At 40.0% G+C, this 20,642-nt stretch overlaps 1 protein-coding gene across 3 annotated transcripts in view; it reads left to right on the forward strand.

Moving 5' to 3' along the window:
* The window catches only part of CBS (cystathionine beta-synthase), a 50,601-nt gene that overhangs the window by 22,206 nt on the left and 7,753 nt on the right, over window positions 1–20,642 (forward strand). For 2 of the 3 annotated variants that reach the window (XM_072614849.1, XM_072614848.1), the window contains exons 5-15: window positions 14–93; window positions 277–411; window positions 1,393–1,462; window positions 2,267–2,358; window positions 3,127–3,252; window positions 4,888–4,972; window positions 8,740–8,845; window positions 9,906–9,983; window positions 10,306–10,440; window positions 11,653–11,761; window positions 16,511–16,595. In XM_072614849.1, coding sequence (XP_072470950.1) covers window positions 14–93; window positions 277–411; window positions 1,393–1,462; window positions 2,267–2,358; window positions 3,127–3,252; window positions 4,888–4,972; window positions 8,740–8,845; window positions 9,906–9,983; window positions 10,306–10,440; window positions 11,653–11,761; window positions 16,511–16,595 — 1,101 coding nt within the window. Of the gene's footprint in view, window positions 1–13; window positions 94–276; window positions 412–1,392; window positions 1,463–2,266; window positions 2,359–3,126; window positions 3,253–4,887; window positions 4,973–8,739; window positions 8,846–9,905; window positions 9,984–10,305; window positions 10,441–11,652; window positions 11,762–16,510; window positions 16,596–19,082; window positions 19,125–20,642 lie in introns of all 3 variants that reach the window. The other variant, XM_072614847.1, reaches the window with a different exon arrangement.

Genomic DNA, 20,642 nt, shown 5'->3' on the forward strand with positions numbered 1-20,642 from the left:
GTTTATCTTATAGGAATTGGGCTGGCTCTGGCTGCCGCTGTGAAAGGGTATCGGTGCATCATTGTGATGCCAGAGAAAATGAGTATGGAAAAGGTAGGTTTGCCCAAATCTGCTCAGACTGATTGCCCAGGCAGTAGTGAATAAATCATCGTATAATAAGGCTACATTTCCTAATTTTAAATAGTACTCATCCAAATACTCTGAACACTCTTTTGTATAGAATATATCTCTTCTTGACTCAACCTGTTCTGAATGTTAACGTACTCTTTAATTTAGGTGGATGTCCTGAGAGCACTGGGAGCTGAAATTGTGAGAACTCCAACAAATGCCAGGTTTGATTCCCCTGAATCTCATGTAGGGGTGGCATGGAGACTGAAAAATGAGATTCCCAATTCTCACATTTTGGACCAGGTAAGGTGTGGCTGTACACCTGGAGCTAACGAAGGCTGTGGTCATGGGCCTTGGTTTATACATTTGATTCTGAGGTCACATTAATCCTTAGGGTAAGGAAGGTTTTTTCCTATTGGGTTCTTGGTGAAAGACATGGAAGGGAAGCATGAATATCTCTTAGGTCCCTTATTTAGACTTTTCTTTTGGAGTTGGTCTTCCAGTGTTGGCAAACACAGTATTAGGTGTATAATAGACTCACAATAAATAATTGGTGAGTGGTTTTTGTCCGGCTCCTATTTTTTTCCAGTCCCATTGGGCTTGGGAAGTATAGTTTTTGTTTGTGTTCTGCTTCCCGCACATAAGTAAATATTAGTCTGTCCATATTTTTACACTTTATTGCCGTTTGTTTAGTTTGAAATGAATATTATGTAAAGGGCATGGTTCTTAATTAAGCTCTTGACACTAAACCATTCCATATTACTTGTTTTCTACTTTGAATTTGAGCCTTAGGAGGTGCTCGACCTAACTGTCAGGCAGCTAGGTTTTAACAGAAGGATCCCAGGCTCTGACACTTATTAACTGTGTGGTAGGGCAAGTAACTTAATTTCTTTGGGTCTCCATCTTCATCTGTGAAATGGGAGAAGTAATATCCATACTACCTACCTCGCAGCATTATTGTCAGGAGTTCTAAAGTACTTTAGCAGTGTGAGCTATTATACATAAACATCTGGGGAATTTAAGTGGTTCAAGGACATGAGGATGAACGTTTTCTAGAGATGTTTATAATCCTAACTATTCCTAACTCTCTGAGTGACCCTGGGCAAATCATTTAACCTCTCTAGACCTCAGCTGAGAGCATTGGATTAGATGAAGTAAAAAGTCAACTTTCCCATCCTTTTAGGCAATGAGCATTTTGCAAGAGCATTTTAGGGTGAATGTTACTTTCCTTCAACTTGTCTTACAATTCTGTTTCTCTTTTCCTTCATGTTCCCACATAAATAGTACCGAAATGCCAGTAATCCCCTCGCTCACTATGACAGCACAGCTGAGGAGATCTTGCTGCAATGTGATGGTATGAACGTCCCGTCCTGGGAGTTGCGCTCTGGGTGGCATTTATTCTTCCCTTGTTTCAGTTGGCTAATTTGTAAACCATAATTAGTAATTTTTTTCTATTGACCTCATAAGAGGTTAGGCCAGTTTTTAGAAGTTTGCAATGCTTCGTTGGGTGTTTTTGTAGAAGCCAAGCCAAAGTATGTAATGGTGGGAATATTTTTGTTTGTTTGATTTCCTTGATAAACTCCCTTAGGGAGAAGGAATGTGCTCAGTACTTCTGAGGAGACTACCAAGGGGGTGATGAGCTCTCCTGTCATTCCATCACTGGCACTGACATCAAGCAGCACTTAAACCTTGTTTGCTGCCTCAGAGCCAAGCAACGTTGTTAGTTACCTTATTATTGGATTCTTTTTGGGTTTGCTTTGCCTTGGCCCCCAAACCTGAGTTTGGATCCAAGTACCCACAAACCTTTTCTTAATCCATGCTCAGACCTGTCTCCAAGAATGGGATTTCTATTGAAGCTAGTGATAAGGAAAAGTGAAATCTGGTACAAATCACTATCCTTTTTAATACTTGAAGGAAAACCAACTGATTTTATTTTAACCACTAACAAGAATTTTCTTTTGTAGAATTAGAAAGATTAAAGAACTTTTGTCTCAGTTTCCTATTTTTCTTTTAAATGTCTTTTCTTTGGTTATTTGCCTCATTTTGGATTTGGTAAGCTTTTTGAGTGAGTTATACTCCAGTTAAACAAAATTTGAATGAGGACATGGTCCCAAGATGTTGTTATTCTGTGCTATTCTAACTTCTTCCACAACCACAGGGAAATTGGATATGTTGGTAGCTTCTGCTGGCACAGGGGGCACAATTACAGGTATTGCCAGGAAGCTGAAGGAGAAATGCCCGGGATGCAAAGTAAGTACTACTGGAACCTAAATATTTCAATAACTATTCCTGAGCCTTGAATGGAAATACCTTTCTGCTACGTAACTCCGAATTGTATATGTCCAGTTGTCAGGCTCTTGCCAAGAGGTTTAGGCTTTATTTGCCTGATTGAAGGATACATAGAGACGTAGGGAGGATAGGGACGAGTTACCTGATGGCTTACTATTTTAACTATTCTTGCTAATTAGGTGCTAAACTTGTCTTCCCTATTGCTTCTCCCCTATCTCCCAAGTGAGATTTCCCCCACCTTACCCACTCGCATACACCCTGCCTGCCTGCCTGCTCAACCGAATTTAACTTTCCTTAAGAAGTTCAGTGGAGAATGTTGAAAGTATGAAGGAACAATATCTGACCCTGTCTCAGAGTATCAGACAAGAAAATTGACTAGAATTATTTAAGGTTTATAGATTTAAGTGCTGTCAAGTGAATATCAGATTCAACACTGTCAAATGCCAGGTGCTGCTAAGATAGAGGGCTTTGGGGGGATTCGGAAAATGCTAAAACACGACCTGGCAGTATGTCTGCAGTTACGTAAATGCTTAGCCTTTCTCAATACATTTGTGTATTGTGAGTCTTAGACCACAAACTGCTCCAAGGCAAATCTTATTCCTGTAAAGCAACCTGACGTCCTACTGAAGTAGTAGGCACAGATGAATGTTTTTGATGACTATTTTGTATGTTTATATGGGAACTTAAAAAGACATCAGTCTTGAAACTTATTTTGAAAAATCTCTTCAGATCATTGGTGTTGATCCAGAAGGATCTATTCTTGCTGAGCCAGAAGAAATGAACCAGACCGACAAAACAGTGTACGAAGTGGAGGGCATTGGGTATGATTTCATCCCCACAGTACTAGACAGGAAGGTAAGCTCAGTTGTAGGGTGGGTGAGATTTGATGGTGACATCCATTTGGGGAGGTAAGGTAGATTCTCAGGGGTCTCTTGAAAAAGTTCTTAGCAGTAACTGTTGTGAAAGAGCAGGAAGACGAAAGGGTATTATAACAGCAAGCACCCTAGCATAGCCAGGATGACCTGCTAGCACCGGTTCTTGGATCTGCTTTTCTTATAGGAAAGCAACTTTTAGGGAGTCAACCATCTTACTTTAATCAAACGTATGTTATTCACTTAATTCAGGGGAAAAGTCAGAACTTCAGAGAAAATACAAACAGAAATTACAGAGAAAAATAGCCTAAAGACCAAAAGACAAGGCTCCTAACTGTCTGACCATAAGCAATTCTTATATCACAGATCAACAGACAGATCCAACTGTCTGACCATGACATACACACAGTTACCAGAGAGAAGCACTGATATCTGGGTTTTCAAAGCCAGGGCTTTCCTTAAAGGCTACCCAGAGTCTTGTCTGATCAAATCACATGAACACTCTTCAAGTGCGTGCACCCCCAAGCAAAACGCTAACTTCAGAATATATAGAAAGCCAGAAGGTGTCACAACCCATGTGTTTCAGTGCCTAATTACCAAAAGGTATGAGCCTTCAAGCAAGCCAGCCTCCTCTAATAAGCTTCTCTTAATGGGGGGGGGAGGGGGGGGGAGTGAAGATCTTCCACTTGCATTACCTTACATGCATGCAGATGGACAGGGAAACAATAGGGGTGTAAGAAGTCAGTATAAGCCAGTCATGTGCCTTTCTCTGTCATTGGTTTCTCATTTCCAGTCTCTGTACCCTTTTATGTCCTCTCCACCAATATTCATAAGGGTTAGGCATGAGTGGTGGAGTCTTGAAGCAACAGTTTGGGTTTGAAGGGTAGCTGTTAGTGTTTACTCTTCTGCCATCATCTCCTGGGCTTAGAGGAGTTCCTCCTCTAGAACTGCTTCCCTGGATACTAGTGTACTGTTTACAACCTAGTCCCAGCTCTGGGTCCAAAGAATAACTAAGAACTTGACAATGATCAGATTGAATTAGGGTCCAGGACACCTGCTTTCTAACCTGGACTTTGTTCTCTCTTAAAGGACAGTTGTGGTTATGATAAGGAAATGGAAAGAAGGAATTGGGCAGGTTTAGAGGACATTTGCAAATGGCAGGAATTGAATTTTGGCAAGAGACAAGAGCAAACTGGTATGGGTAGGTCTAGTTGATAGAAAAGATAAAGGTTCTAGTGAGGGAGCCTTTGGAGAGGGTAATGCAATCTCCTGGTCCCCAAGCAGTACAGATGTGATGATTTCCTGGAAAACATTTTGGACTTGAGGGCCTAGACTAGAGTTATATCTGCCCGTCTCCTTGTTATGAAAGGACCACTAGGAACTGGCCCAATTACAGGAAGTTAATGGCCAATTGGCAACTAACTAAGTGGAGTTCTAGCCATTTTAAGCTATCTAGCCACATCTCTCTGTGAGAAAATATGTGTGAGGCAAAGTATGTAAAATGTTCTGTGCAACTTTAAATGTGACATACTGCTGCTGTCCCTGTCCCACTTCCACTCACAGTGCATATCCACAAAACGGTAACACAGAACTTCATTTGTTTTCTACCTGGTTGTAGGTGGTGGATAAGTGGTACAAGAGCAATGATGAGGATTCCTTTACTTTTGCTCGAATGTTAATTGCCCAAGAAGGATTACTCTGTGGTAAGTCAGTTAAGCCCTACTATGAGTGATGTGCTGTGTACAGAGAGAAAAGAAAGAGGATTCTGGGGAAAGAATACTACTCATTTTTTCATAGGCAAACATTTCCAAAATTTGTTATAAAAGTTGTTTTACTTCCTGCCTTGTTTTGAACATAGGCATTCTTCAATGAAAAAACAAACAAACTGAAATTTGTGCTGTCTGAAGTAAGCATAGCTGCATCTCATTTTACAGAGCACAGAGTCTGTTTTCATGGTGTGATGGCCAAGGAGATAATTCCTTCTTATGGCCCACAAAGATATTGCCACTTAGGTCACGTGTAATTTTCTCAACCTTAATAATAGATTCAAATACTATTTGTGTTTGTTTCACAAATTGGACAAGATTAAAGGCAGTGTGGTGTTCTGGGAAGATCCTCGGGCTAGAAGGCAGATGAACTAAGCTAAGTCTAGTCAAGGATCACTAGGCAAGATTTAACTTCTTTTCCTTCATCGATAAAATCTGAAGGTTAGATTAGATCTCTAAAGTTAAGAACAAAGGTCTCTCATGAAGGCCTGGGTTTATATTCCACCTCTTGACATTAGCTGTTTGACTATGGACAACTCACTGAATGTTTTTAACCCTCAGTGTTCCCATGTGTACAATGGGGATAATACCTACGTATATACCAATTTCACAGAATTCTGAAGTACTGTTGAGATAATATGTGTAAAGAATTTTTAAAAATTTTATCATTCTGGGTCATGTGAACAACAAGATGAGAGAATTTTTTTCTAATTCCCACCACCTCTCAAACCTCTAAAATAGAACTGATGCACAAAAGATGATAAGACAGCTTTGGCTATCTCTGCAATCTAGGGTATCCAGAAAGCAAAAAGAAGTTAAAAAACAAAACCCATGAACTGACATACACTGACCCTGAGCTCACTCAGCACCCCTCTCTACTTATCATTCTACCAGTATTGAGACTGCAATAGGAGACCCAAGGATAGGATATATTGTTTAAGACTTGAAAAAGAATTCAGCCTCATATCCCAGTGCCCCTCCCTCCTTCCAGTGCCATGAAGACCCTAATTCCAGGCTGTGGAAGTTTGCTCAGGCAGGGACAGATAGCAAGTGATGGGTAGCAGCACTAAAGAAGCAAAAGCTTGTTAGGGGCCACAACCCCACAGTACCAGGGCTGCAAGGTTCTTCATGGCTAGTGCTGGAGTAGACCACCCTTTAGTGCACCAGTGAGGCAAAGGACTGAGGTGCAAAGGGAGCAGGATAAGAAGGGATGAAGACAGGATATAGTGTGTGGGTGGCTGTAGAGGTGTGACTATGCAGCACTCCACTAAGCCTGAGGGAAAGGGCATAGCATTTATCCAGAGCCAGTTCTGACCATCCAACCATCACTTTGGGCAGAGACCCAGGCTGGTTAGCATTGAATTGCCCAGCACTGGAGGAGCCTAAGATGCTTGGTGATCCACTGCACCACCACCCTCACAGGGGATAAAATGAGAAAGTAAATAGGGAAAAAGCAGGGGATAGACAAAGGCTAAAGTCACCAAAATTCTGAGGAAGAACAAAAAACTCAAAGATCTTGAACATAAACAGAAATCAACAGGGAAAACATTAACAAAAGAAGGAAATACGGGCTCCAGATCTATTATATGAGTTCAGGCATCTATGAATAAATACTACAAAACTAAGGAAAATGATCCAGTCCTTGAGACAGAGGACTCTGAAATGTAGGGATAACATGGAACCATAACAGTATTCCTGAGAGGCTCAAAAGAGAAATGAGAATGAGAAAAGAATTCATGGCCTGCACAGCAAAAATAACCACCAGAATAGAAAAACTGGAATATGCTACGGCAAGTCTCACCTGAGAACCAAAAGAGGAAGCAATAGATTGAAGAATAACCTAGAAGATGAAAGGCAAAAAATAATATTTTAAAAATATGCTCACCATGTATACAAAACATACTTATATTGAAGACAGGATGCCTCGAGACAAATAGAAGGATCATAAGGTCTCCCAGGACAAAAAACATTTAACACACAATGCAGGAAATAATCTGAACATACAAATTCTTGATCCTTCCATGTTAGCTCATTAATTCTAAGCTCATTAATTGCTAACTCAAGCCTTGATTGATTGACACCACTTCACTCCGCCTCCTTTCTCCTCTGATTGGAGAGCAGAATACTAAACTCTTCCCAGCGCCTTCCTTTATAGAAGACATAGACTGAACTTGGAGCTCACTCCATTCTGCATCTGATGTTCTGTTTGGTTCCAGCTCCATGCAACAAGATCCCCTCACACGAGCCCCTCATCTTCTCTTTCCTGTCTCCCCTCCTTCAATTATTACTTCCTTGAGGCCAGATACTGTCTTTTTTAAAAAAATTCATTGTATCTCCAGCACTTAGCATAGTGCCTGAACCATAGCAGGCTCTTAATAAATATGTATTTGGATTAGATTGAATTAGAAAATGAAATACCAATTCAAAGAATACACAGACTGCCTCCAGAAAGAAAAAAAAGCAACCCAAGGCTATAAATTCCAAGACACATAGTAGATAAATTTTTTAAATTGAATTATTTTGTTTTCAGTGTTCGACAATCACTTCCATATATCTTATGTTTTTCCCCCTCTCTCCCACTCACTCTCTCCCTGAGACAGCATACCGTCTTATTTAGGTTCTATACAAACTTTGCTATTAAATGCATGTGGCATAGAAGAATTAAAATGAATGGGAGAAACCATCAAACAAAACACAACATAATACAAAAGGAAATGGTCTGTTTCTATCGGCGATCCAACATAGTAGATAAATTTTAACAATGCGTTCAGAAAACAAGTTTGGCAAACAATCCGAAGAAAGACTTTTTAATACAAAGGAAAGGTGTTCGGAAGCATCTTGGGACTCAGGATTCAGCCCAGGAGCATATTCCCTGCCAGTATGAGCTTCAACATAAAATGAAAAAAGGTGGATGTTCGGTCATAAAGAGGCATTTGAAACAGTTTTAGAAAGAAAACCAGAACTGAAGAGATGATTTGAACATCCCAAATGACGAAATGAGGAGGAATAAATAAATACAGCAGGTAAGGAAAGCAGGAGCAACAGAATGACAGCAGAAACACCAAAAAGAAACTTCTTTCGATTATGTGCAAGGAGGCAGGTGGAGGAAAGGCTGTGGAGGGAACAGTGTAGAGGCAGAGCTGGGGCGTCCTGGAGAGAACCTGGTGACACCTTGCCTACAGGACTGTGTTACAGTGTGGGAGGTACTTGAAAGGACAGCAGTGTAGGGAGGTGGCAAGAGTATACAGAAGAACCACACAAGAAAGAGCTTAACATCACGGATGACCCCGATGGTGCAGTCACTGATCCAGGGCCAGACCTGGAGAATGAAGTCAAGTGGACCTCAGGAAGCGATGCTAACAGTAAGGCTAGTGAAGGTGGTGGAGTTCCAGCTGAGCTATTGAAAACCCTCAAAGATGATGCTGTTAAAGTGCTGCACTCAGTATGCCAGCAAATTTGGAAAAGTCCCCAGTGACCACTGGATTGGATGAGATCAATTTATATCCCAATTCTAAAGAAGGGCAATGCCAAGGAATGTTCAAAGGAAAAAAAAGTTATTAAATCAAAAGCCATCTACAGTCCATAGGTTTGAGATTAGGAATCCTTCATGCAGCCAATAGACTGCACCCTGGATTAGTTAATCATAATTGTGAATGTGTGTTATAACAATAAGTGATACTTAATTACTTGGTTCTTTGTGGCAGGTGGTAGCTCTGGCAGCACAATCTCTGTTGCAGTAAAGGCTGCCAAGGATCTGAAGGAAGGTCAGCGCTGTGTGGTCATCCTGCCTGATTCTGTGAGGAATTACATGTAAGAAGGTTCCCCTTACCTGACCTTTTTTTTGTTTTCCTCCTTCCTTCAACCCCTCCTGTGTGTCTGTGTGTGTACGTGGTATGTGGTATGTGTCTATGTATGTACACATGGTATATGGTGTGTGTCTATGTGTGCACGTGATATCTGGTGTGTATCTGTATTGCATTGGTATGTGGTGTATGTCTGTGTGCGTGTGCGTGTGTGTGTGTGTCTGTGTGTTGACATCTCATTACTTTAGCAGTTCTAGACTTGGTACCATATCACTAATGATCCGTCTGCCCTTCCTATGAGACAGGGTTCTGGTGCCTGGGGTCTGTGTTCACCCATAACCTTGGTGATGTCTTGGGGAAAGTGGATGCCCTTTTTAATGCCATATTAGTAACCTGGTTTTTGCATGTTCTGAATACATCTACTGATGGCAGCAGTATTTTTCCAAACCTTTACATCCCAGGAACACTCCAGGTATGAGTTGTACGTATTGTCATTGATAGCTGCTTCTGGCTGTGTCAGATAAAACAAATGATGAACACTGAGGACCTGAATCACACAGAGCTCAGGATAAAAATCTAGACTTGGAATCCTACCTAGAAACTAAGAAAGCGCTTGTAATCAGCAGATGTCTTTGAGAAGTCTTTGAGAGGACCAGCAGCATCTGTGGGGACCCAATAATCCCAGCTGCTTTGTTAGCAGTTTTTAATGCCCATTTATGGCCATATGTGCATCCTGAGGTTCCCTAGGCTTGCTTGGTTCTAGTGTGTTTGTCCTAGAGAGGAGGAGAGAAGGACAGAACATCCAGGAAGAGGAACAAGAGGACTGTTCTCCTAACACCTTGGGAATAGTTTTGCTTTTCACAACCTTATCCACTTAATCCTGGATTCTAAGAGACAATTCAGAACATTCCACCCCTCACCAACTCAGTCTTCAAACTATAGTTTCAGAATTTCAGACTTTGAGGCAATTCCTGGTATTCCACTGAGGCATGGCACATAGGAAACAATTACTGTGGGGGGTCTTTAAACCCTCCAGAAATTGGTAACTTTGGTTCTCTGATTTATAGGTCAAAATTTCTGAGTGACAAATGGATGCTTCAGAAAGGATTTATGAAAGAAGAAGATACCTTGTGTACTAAACCATGGTAAGAAAACCTTTTCCAGATTTCCAAAAGCCAGTATTTTGGTACCTCAAGACAGCTGGCCTTCTTCCTGGTCTGACTGGTATGGTAAAAGAGAGCAAAGAGTCATCTGAGGAGAGAATTCATCTCCAGGAGCTAAAAAGTGTTTAAAGTATGATGTATAGTTCCTTAAGGAGGTAGAAGTGATAAGCAGCCAAGTGGAGTCATCCATACATATTTCTCATTTATGTAATCCTTCTCAGCAAAAATATTTCTGGCATCTTGGTTATAATTTTCCCTTCCTCTTTAGCCCACAAATGTATGCACTGCTTTTCCATTTTCCCAGGTGGTGGCACCTCAAGATTCAAGAGCTAAGCCTCTCTGCGCCTTTGACTGTCTTACCAACTGTCACCTGTGAACGAACAATTGAAATCCTCCGAGAGAAGGGTTTTGACCAGGTACCAGTTGTTGATGAATCTGGGTAAGTCTAGACTTTTCTTTCACTCTTGAAAAATAAATTTTGTTTGGCCTTTTCTTATATACAATCCTGCAGAGTATAAAATGGTCTGCATTTCATTTTCACCTGTATAGATTTCACTGACCTGAGATAGTAGTGGTGACTGAGAATCAATTGGTTTTCCGTATCATCCAGTCCTCTAATACTCCAGTGGATTCATTTTGTAGGCATTCATCTCCAGAGATGCAGACGCTGTGTCCAGCTCTAGAATCTCTACCTACAAATTCGTCACAGGGGATCCACTAAACGTAGGGCCTTCCTTCAGTTTTCTCAACATTGGGGTAAAACTGAGGAACATGTGGACAATTCATTCATGTATTTAGCAGCTGCCTATTAACAGTAAGCACTAGTGCGGGGAGAGATAACAAGAATAATAAGCAATCCCCATCTACTTGGGACTTAAGAGTCTAGCAGTCAAATTGATCAGCAAGTCTTGCATTAACGTTCACATAGGAGCCTAGGTTACCAGAGGAGATATGTCCCTGTCCTAGAGAGCCAATTTAAATTAAAGAGGAAAATCCAGATTGAAATTGTACCAGTTGTGTATAAGTGGTATGTAAAATTAATGAGGATGAAATAAAAAGGGTTACTGGGTCAATCAGCTAAATTCCACATGCACTGAGTGCTTGTTGATTGGCAAAATCATTGTGTTAACAAATTGACTAGTGCTTGAAGCCCATTTTTACTGATGCGTGCTAGCCTGTTAGTTTGCTATGGGACCTGGAGCCTCTGGGTTCTAGTACATAAGATGGCACATTTAAATCTTGGTTTCCATTGCTGGCTCAAATATGATTCAAAATAGGTTTGTCTGCACCATAGTGTATTTTGTAAAGTAGTCACCAACTCTCCATTCTATCGTTACGTAATCATCTGAAAGTTGTGATCACTTAGGGAGTAATGACACTAATTTTGGTCTTTTCTATTGTTTGTCAAATGAAAAGTTTTAAGATCAAAACTGATCAATGAAGAAATATCCTTGTTCCCTTTTCCTTCTCTATTCTTTCTTTCTTTCTTTTTTTTTAATAAAGCGGGAAACATAAAGGCCCAAAGGACAAAACCGTTTCTGACATTTGTGGTAGCCTCTTGAGCAGTCTGCTGATGTTACCTGACTTGAGAAAGAAGATGGACATTTCTTTATTTTAGACATATGTCTCTCTGTTCTCTATATCCCTACAGTTTGATTTTGGGAATGGTCACTCTTGGTAATATGCTTTCGTCCTTACTTGCTGGAAAAGTTCAGCCTTCAGACCAAGTCAACAAAGTCATCTATAAGCAATTTCGTCAGGTAAAAATGTGGTTTACTCACTTAGCACATACAACCAGACACATAATCCTATGCTAGACATCACATGGACCTTTTTTTCCATCAGTCTACTCTGAAAGACTAGGAATAGTTTATAGAGAGAAAACTGCTTGCTCACTGCTGACCTTTCATGGTGAGAGGTGTTATCTACATTTTCACACTGGGAGTTCAACTAAACAAGACATAGGTTGGGGGAGGAAATGAACGTGAATTTATCGAGCACCTACAAATGGTACAGGCACTGTTCTAAGGTAATGACATAAGGTGGGAGCATTCTGCACAAGGTCTGCAGAAGAAATGATCTTTCTTGACCAGAGAGAGAAATAAAAGCTACTCTGACAAGGCACTTGAGCCCAGCCTTTAAAGACAGGTGATTTCAGTAACAAGACAGTAATGGGGGCATTCAAGAATTCAATTTGCCTTCTCTTCAGTGTAGTTTCAATAAAATTCCAGTGCCCACTTTGTGTAAGATACTATGCTAGGGTGTGATGGGGAATGAGATAAATAAAACAGTCCCTGCCCTCATGGCAGGAGAGATAAAACAGATGGGAAAAACTGGCAGTTGTGAGGTTTGAGCTACATTTTCAATTCTTTGGTGAAGGCTCGTTGATGTATTTACGGAATCATTATCAAGCCACAAAGCATTTTCTTAGCCAGGTTTGGATTTATGCAGGATACGGCTAATGTCCTGGCAAGAAAAGAGTTCTTATTGTACTTCCTTACTTGTCCAACCCTCTCATTTAGTTTTTAATTGGGAAATAGTGGGAGGTTTGAAGAGAAAATTCTGTATAGTCTTGAATATGTTGGAGCACAATACCTTCCAATATGGTAATGCTTTTTTTTTTTATACTTGGCTATAATCTGATGAACCCAGGAGGAAACACTTTCCCACCACCACCTCCCACCTGAACCTACCACATCCACCCAAATTCTTAGTCCTTGTAGCCCCACTGGCTAATAAATAAAGGGGAAAATTTGTGCTTACTTGGAACATTTCAGAATAAGAGTATAGATACCTCACATTTGTAGAGAAAATAGAAATTTTCATAGCATTTCTTAAAATGTGTTTACTAAGTCTGCTTTTTGGCAGACTTATGCTCTTTAATATATGCTTTGTAATACTCTGTAGTATACGGTTAGCTTTTATATGGGTACTTTGTGCCTACATGTGCTGAAAATCGATGGCTTCCTTAAGATTACTCTTCCCTTATAACCATAGGTCTATCATACCTACATTTTCTAACAGTCTAGTAAGATCCTTAACTTCTAGCTTATTTTGTCATTGTTGTTACATTTATCCAAGTCTGAGGCACATTTAAGCCATCTGAAGTTATTGTTTCACAATGTAGTCTGTATAGTTGTTAGTTTTAAGTATTTAGATACATATATATGTGTGTGTGTGCGCATAAGTACCAGTATTATTTAGCTGCTTACAGTGTTTCTTAATTTACTCTAGTATCCATCCTTATCGCAATCTTCTTTTACTTTTGTTTTGTCTGAGATCAGTATGACAACTCTGGCTTTTTATTTTTGGCCAAGATAATAAATTCTCCCATCACCCCTCATTTCCCCTCTAGAAGCCACCATTCTTTTAAATGCATTTTCTATAAACAACCAATTATTGGGTTTTATTTTGTAATCTGTTCTACTACCCCTCATTATTTTATGAGTTCATCCTATCCGTATTCAAAATGATGAAGTATTTGGTTTTCCCTCCATCATATCCTGTTACAGTAATTTTCTCTTCTCCCTCATCTACTACCTTTAGAAAGAAAAAAAAAAGCATGAACTCAGCACCTAAACATTTGTGGTTAACATTGCTGGGGCTTACGCAGTGCTGTCACCTGACATTTCCTGCCTTGGTCCTTGAGGACTCTTGTTACACACGGCTTGTTTGTATCAGAGCCAGAAACAGAAATCCAGCTCATTCATTGTTTCCTCTATACCAAGATGCCGAGCGTATATGAGTGTGATTTCTCTTTTGTATTTATTGTTTCTTCACTGCAGATTAACACCTTTTTCTGGTTCCAAGGGACCTGTTAATGACAACATAGATTCTTTGTCCTTTGCTGAATATAAGGCGGAAATGATGTTTTAGTTTCTGGATAAGGCAAACGTACATTTTGTTTCAGTTTAGGATCCTTTTCTTGGTTGTTCTCACTGGAGAAACACACAGAGACAGACAGAGAGACAAAAGAGAGAAAGCTTGTGTACTCTGGGAAAAAAGAGACCCCCTGTCCCCAACCCTGTGGAATCAGTTCTACCACTGCCATGAATGGTCTGAAACATTACTTTAGGCTTAGTTATATCATAAAATCTCTGGTTTCATTTTGAGCCCCCTATCTCTTTCTTAAGCAAATAAAATGCATATAAACCACTGAGGCCGTGGGCTGACACGGTTTTATCTTAATACCACTTAATATCATTATTGAAAAAAACTCTAAAGAAGCATAGAAAAGCTTTGAAATTACTGGACAGGAAGTGGGAGAGAGGGCAGAGGGAGAATGTCCCCATTGTCATTCTCCATTTTCAGTAAACAGACTGCGCCAGTCACTTCTGTATCTAGTCAGTAGGACTCCTGCACAGTTCTTCCCCAGCCACAGCAAGGCATTGGCTCCTTGGGGACCTCCCTTTCTCTCTCCATTTCTCTCTCTTCATCCCAGCTCCTCCTTGCCCAGCATTTTCCAGCTCTGTCTTCTGTACTTACTTCTTAGCTCTCTCTAGGTTTCAGCTCCCCACTCCTAGGATGACAGGAGAGCTTTCATACAAGAACATGGGGCCGCAGCAACCAGCTGCTTCCGCAGAAAGGCACAGGGAACTTTATATCCACCCACAGACACTGATCTTCAGTGACGCTGCTTCCCAGACCTGTGCTACTGAAGTCTACGTGTATTCCCACCGTGGTGTTCATATTCTTAGCTAGGTGCTTTGCTTTCTTCTGCCTTTATACTTAAAACCCTCCATCCTAGATCAGACAGCCCCTCCCCATCCTTCATAGGTGGGACCACATCTTACTTTAGGACTGTGGATGAAGTCAGCAAAACCTGGACTCAAGTCCAACTCCTGCTGTGTGACCCTGGCTGCGAGTCACTAGCTGCAGAATAATGACTGACCTGCATTGGTAGAGAGAATTTCCTTGCTAGGATATTTGTAAACTAATGAAACACAGTGAAATGTTAAGGAAAAAATGTTCCAAATTTGGGCTGCCCCTTGGGTAGCACTTTAGATTCCTTCCATTGTGCCCAAATTATATCTAAAAACTCAGATTTCTCATGGGATGTGTTGAATCTACAGCAAGGCTTTATTGGCAAGAGGAGAGGACTGACTGACTTTAAGTATATGTTAACCACTGTAGTTATGAGGAAAACTTATTCTTAAGTAATTTCAACCCTTTAATAGTTAAAGTCCTTGGGATGGGATGTTCTGAAATGACTCAGTTTATCTATCACATCTGTTTGCTTTGTTGCGGTATTTTTAATTCTCATGTAATAACTGATCAATATTTTGCTGAATGCTTGATTGCAAAATTGAAAGCACTATTGAAACTTTGTTTAGCTTAACAAGTATTTGTGCAAAAGAAACATGGCCTTGATGGTCATGAACAAAACCAAGAACTTGTGGTTTTCTTAATTAGCAGAGTTTTGGCAAATTAATGACCTTTAGGCATATAAAGTTACTGAGTTATTTAGGAAGAACACATACTATGCTTTAACTATTATTTTCCTTTCCAGTCAATTCATAGTTAACATAACAAATATTCCTTGGTTGATTTAGACACTTTTCTCTGTAAATTAAATCTCTAATCTCTCACACATATAAATTTTTGCAGTGTGTACACACCTGCTTGCTAGTGGGAAAATAACTTTTATTTCCCTCTCCTCTGTCTTTTAAGTTCCTGGCTCAATCAGTGCTAGAAAGTTTTTTTGGTTATTTTAAAAAGACCATTATGTTAAATTTATTTATTTTAGCTTTTGATTTTCAGATGAGCTTTATTTTGACACTATAGTTTTTCACTAGTATCTAATTTTATTAAGGTATGAAATGGTATGGGTCTCTCAAATATTCAAATGGATTTGTGATTCCATTAACGTAGATAGTTGCTACAATTCAGATTGCAGCTCCTCCTTACCTGTCCTTGGTGGCTTTTGTCCATATCCACTGATCAATTTACCACTGGTGTCCACCTTGGGGGTGGGGGTGTTATTGAGTACAAAGGTAGCCGATGATCGTCTTTGGTCAATGCAGGCTTTTCCTCTCTCCATTTTCTCCCTAGCAGAATATTAAGATCTTTGTCTTTGATCCTTGGTTCACTTCCTGGTTTTTTCCTTTTACCAGTTTCTGTTGTGCTTCTCTGCTCAGCTTTCTCCACTTTGTTTCCCAAGTCTTTGAGATTAAAACCCATGTTAAGGAGCTGCAGGTGAGTGCGCTCTTTTGTTTATGGTAGAAGGTGTGTCGGTTTCAGGTGAGTATCACAGTTTTCAAATAGTCTTGTAAGCTGCCGACTGGAGTTTTATATTCTAAATCAGAAGGAACAGCCCTTTTCTTTTTTTTCCCCTATATGTACCCATTCAAAGTAGCTAAAATGTGAGAAACAGAAAGACCTTAAAGGAGGCAGGAGTCTCCTAGCTTTTTCCTCTTTTTGTCCCACCATCCTTCAAAGGAATGAGTGAGGTAGGATTCTCTGTGGGAGGTAAGAGGCTGCCTAAACATAAATACTCTTTTATTTTGCAGATCCATCTAACAGACACCTTGGGGATGCTCTCCCACATCCTGGAGACTGACCACTTTGCCCTCGTGGTTCATGAACAGATTCAGTGTAAGTCGACTTTGTTATTTCCTCTGTGGAGATCTTGGGAGCCTGAGATAAGACAAGGCCAAAATCCAGAGATCTTGGAAGTTCCTTATTTTTTTGTTTGTTTGTTTCCCAAGTATAGTTTTATTACATTGTTGTAACTTGAAATTCTTTGAAAAGAAGTTCTTTAAAATCCGTTTCTCTGTCCTTAGTACTCTTGCCCCCCATTCTTTAGCATTAGAGACATGGAAGCAAATTCTAGGCATGTGTGCAGGAAAATTTGCTGCTTTCTGGCACAGTAAATAGAGTTCTGGGCCTGGAGTCAGGAGACCTGAGTTCAAATCCAGCCTCAGACGTTTCTTATCTGTGCAATCCTAGATCATATAACCTTTGTTTACCTTATCTTCTTCAACTGTAAAACAAGGTGATTGTAATATTTGTAAATCACTTAGCAGAATGTCTGAGTCATACTAAGTACCATATGAATACTTATTGCCCTCCCTTTCCTTCCCTCTTCCCCATTTCCCTTTCCTGGACGTAATAGGTCTGAAACTACATGTCTCTTGTCTGGGTGCCTAGCCTATTCTATTTCTAATTCTCTTTAGTGAGAATTAAAGTTGGCATAGACATGGGACCCACCAATCCCTTCACTTGCATATGCCAAGCTTGCAGGTTTGCTTATGCGTAGCTTAGAACTGGCCTCATGCAGAATTGTGAGCTCAGGTATGACTTTGCCCTAGATCTGTGGGGATCTTGTTTCTATCTTATTTCTCCAGGCCAGGTTCTCAGTGCTTTCCAAATCTACAATCCATTCATGTGCCCCCCAAAAAAAAATGCTCATGGGAAAAGCCTAGAGGAGACACGGTTTCCCTCTTCTTTCTCTCCTTATTTTCATTCCCCACAGTGAAAGGGGCACACTGACAGTAGCCTTCTTGAGATAGTGCCCTCACCTCTACTATCTGACCCTCTCTACAAATTGAATTAAAGGGTCTCTGAATTTCCTTCCAGCTCTGAAAAGAAAGGAAAGTAATAGAGAAGGGGGAGGAGGGAGGTAGTCAAAGTTGGAGGCTGTGAGAGTGTGTGTGGTGGTGGGAATTTTGATCCAGGTAGGGGGGAGCATCTTACAAGGGTTGTAGAAAGCTATTTTAATGTCTTTGACATCTTGTTGAACCTTCTGAACTGTGTTGGCCACTTGTTAGGTGGACCTTCCCAGGATTCTAGTCCTGTGCTGTTGGAGCCAAGTACATTAAAGGGGTCGTGTGTTCAGACCTTTTGATGTTCTTTAGAAAAGTTACTTATGTAGACTAAGGGCAATCTTATATTTCAAGGAACAACCCAGGAAAATATTTAACTCAGTCCAGTGCTTATTACCAAAACTGCTTAGTTACTGTTTTGGTAACTTTGCAAATGTTAAATTTATTTTATGAATTCTTATCTTCGCAGAGGCATAATATGCTACAAAAAGATACTAAAAGAGTCAAAAGTCCTGGGTTTGAATTCTGATTCCATTTACTAGTTTTGTAACCAGGGCAAGTCACTTCTGAGACTTGACTTTCTCATATGTAAAATGATAATAATATTTGTACCTCCTACCTTATACTTTTTTTTTGAGGCAGCTAAGTATCTCAGTGGATGGAATGCTGGGCCCGGAATCAGGAGAACCTTAGTTCAAGTCTGGTCTCAGATACCTACCAGCTGTGTGATCCTGTTAGCCTCTGTTTGCCTTAACCCACTAGAGAAGAAAATGGCAAACCATTCCAGTATCTTTGCCAAGAAAACCCCATGGACAGTGTGGTCCACTGGGTCATAAAAATTTGGAAATGGCTGAATGACCAAACAGCAACAAACATGCTTTATTAGCTTTCTAAAAATTCTGCATAGTTACTGTGGGGCTGCATGGGTTAATGAGAGAGGAATGGCCTTTGAATCAGGAAGACCTAGGTTCAAGCCTTACTACACATATGCCAGCTGTGTGATGCCCATGGGCATCTCACTTAATCTCTTAGTGCTGCTAAGTCAACTCTCCAGAACTGCATTACATGTGATTTAATGTTCTGCTATTGGGAAGTAGTTTCTTCATTGGAGTTCCTCACACTGATGCAATCCCAAGTCCAGACCTGTCACCCCAGTCCACCCAAAGTGTGTATGTGTGTGCCTGTAAAAATTTTGAGTTACTATTATTGAGATATTTTGCAGGGCTGATTGTATGGTATTCATTACTGAAGTAAAATGAGTCCCAAGTTACTTCTCATGCCTTTAGGACTGGATGTACCAAAGAGATAGCCATATCTGTTTTACCTGTATAGTCAAAAAAAACTCCACATTCTTATATAGGCAATTATTAGTTGTTAATTTATTAAGATGATTTTTTTCACAGTTGTTTATAGTTTATAGTTCAACGGTAGGGTGAATGTTTTGAGTTGTTTTTCCAGTAGTGGAGATTGCCAGTGAGGTTTCTTTGACATGGTCATTTTTCTAACTTTTCAACTTTAATGCACTTGGCTCCTACAGCACAGGACCAGTCCTTGTCAGAAATGGTGGGAGGGATTTCAGGTATGTACACTTAACCTCTCTGAGCCTCAATTTCCTCATCTGTAAAATGAGGATAATAATGTGATTAGGACTTATTTCACAAAGTAGTGGTGAGGTTCAAATGAGCTGAGGTTTTTAAAGGGCTTTGAGAACGTTAAAGCTCTTTATAAATGTTAGGTAGTAGTAATAGTAATAGTTGTGTTTCTACCTATGTGTTTGTAACCACACAACACTCAATACCCTAAATAAGCAGCAGTAAGAAAGACCATCCCAGATCTTCCCTCCAGAAGTGTTGTATAGCTCCCCTTGAGTCTAAAGTCAGGGAGTAGGCTAGAAGAATGAGCATTTAAAAAAGAATCCTACCATAAAGAGCTATTACAGTGGCAAGGATGCTCAACCTGACCATAAAAGAGGAGAATAATTTCAGAACATCTTCAAGGAAAGCCTCAGAGAATAATACAGCTTTAATGTTTTTATAACTGAAAAAGATGGAAAAGAAATGACAGCTATGGAAAATAAAATTGGAAAGGGAACTGACAGCTTGACATAAGACATGTAAAATGTTGTACAAACAACAAACTCCCAGAAAATTGTCATGAAATAGTGGAGCAAATTCAAAAGACTGAAAAACAAAGAAGAAAATGTAAAGATGTCTCATGGTTAAAAAAAAATTGATCCAGAAAACTCATTTAAATTTTCTGAATACCATGACCAAAAAAGAACCTAGACATCCTATTTCAAGAATTCTTAAAAGAAAACTGCCCACATCTCTTAGAACCACAGGGCAAAGTGGAAAGAAACCAACGGTCACCTCCTGAAAGAAATCTCAAAATGACATTGCCTCCCAGGAATGTCATAGCCAAAATTCAAAGGTTCCAGGTCCAAGAAAGACACGGAGCAGTCAGAAACGAAGCATTGAAGTACGGAAGGCCCACAGTCAGGATCACATATGATTTAGCAGCTACCACTATAAAAGAGAAGGGAACTTGGAATACAGTATTCTAGAACACAAAGGAAATGGAGTTTACAGCCAAAGAATAACACGTCCAGTAGAACTGAGCATAACGCTACAGAGGGAAAAATGGATTTGGAATAAAATAGAACTTTTAAGCATTCTTGATTAAAAAGGAGAAATTTTGAAATTCAAACAGGAATAAAAAGAAACATAAAAAAGGTAAAAATGAATGAACAGTGATGAAGGACTAAAGGATGAAATGTAGGAAACGTGATACATGTGTCCCCTCTGAACCTGTCAGTAGTAAGGTTTCATGAATGAAATCCAACTAGACAAGACCCGGCAATGGTTCTGTTATATCTTGATGATTTTAAGCAAAAAATGGAAAGAGAGAAAGAGAAATACCCTGGTGGGGGAATACGAGCAGGGAAGGAAAACAGGGTCAGTGAGAATTAAGTCATCAGAATGTACAAGTAAACATCTATATAAATAAGGAGGAGGGAGATGGAGTGGCTAACACTGGAACCTCACTCTCATTCAAGCTGGCCAAGAGAAGGAAGAATGCATACACCAATGGGTATAGA

Source organism: Notamacropus eugenii, chromosome 5 (genome assembly GCF_028372415.1).
Source record: "Notamacropus eugenii isolate mMacEug1 chromosome 5, mMacEug1.pri_v2, whole genome shotgun sequence".
NCBI lineage: Eukaryota > Metazoa > Chordata > Mammalia > Diprotodontia > Macropodidae > Notamacropus > Notamacropus eugenii.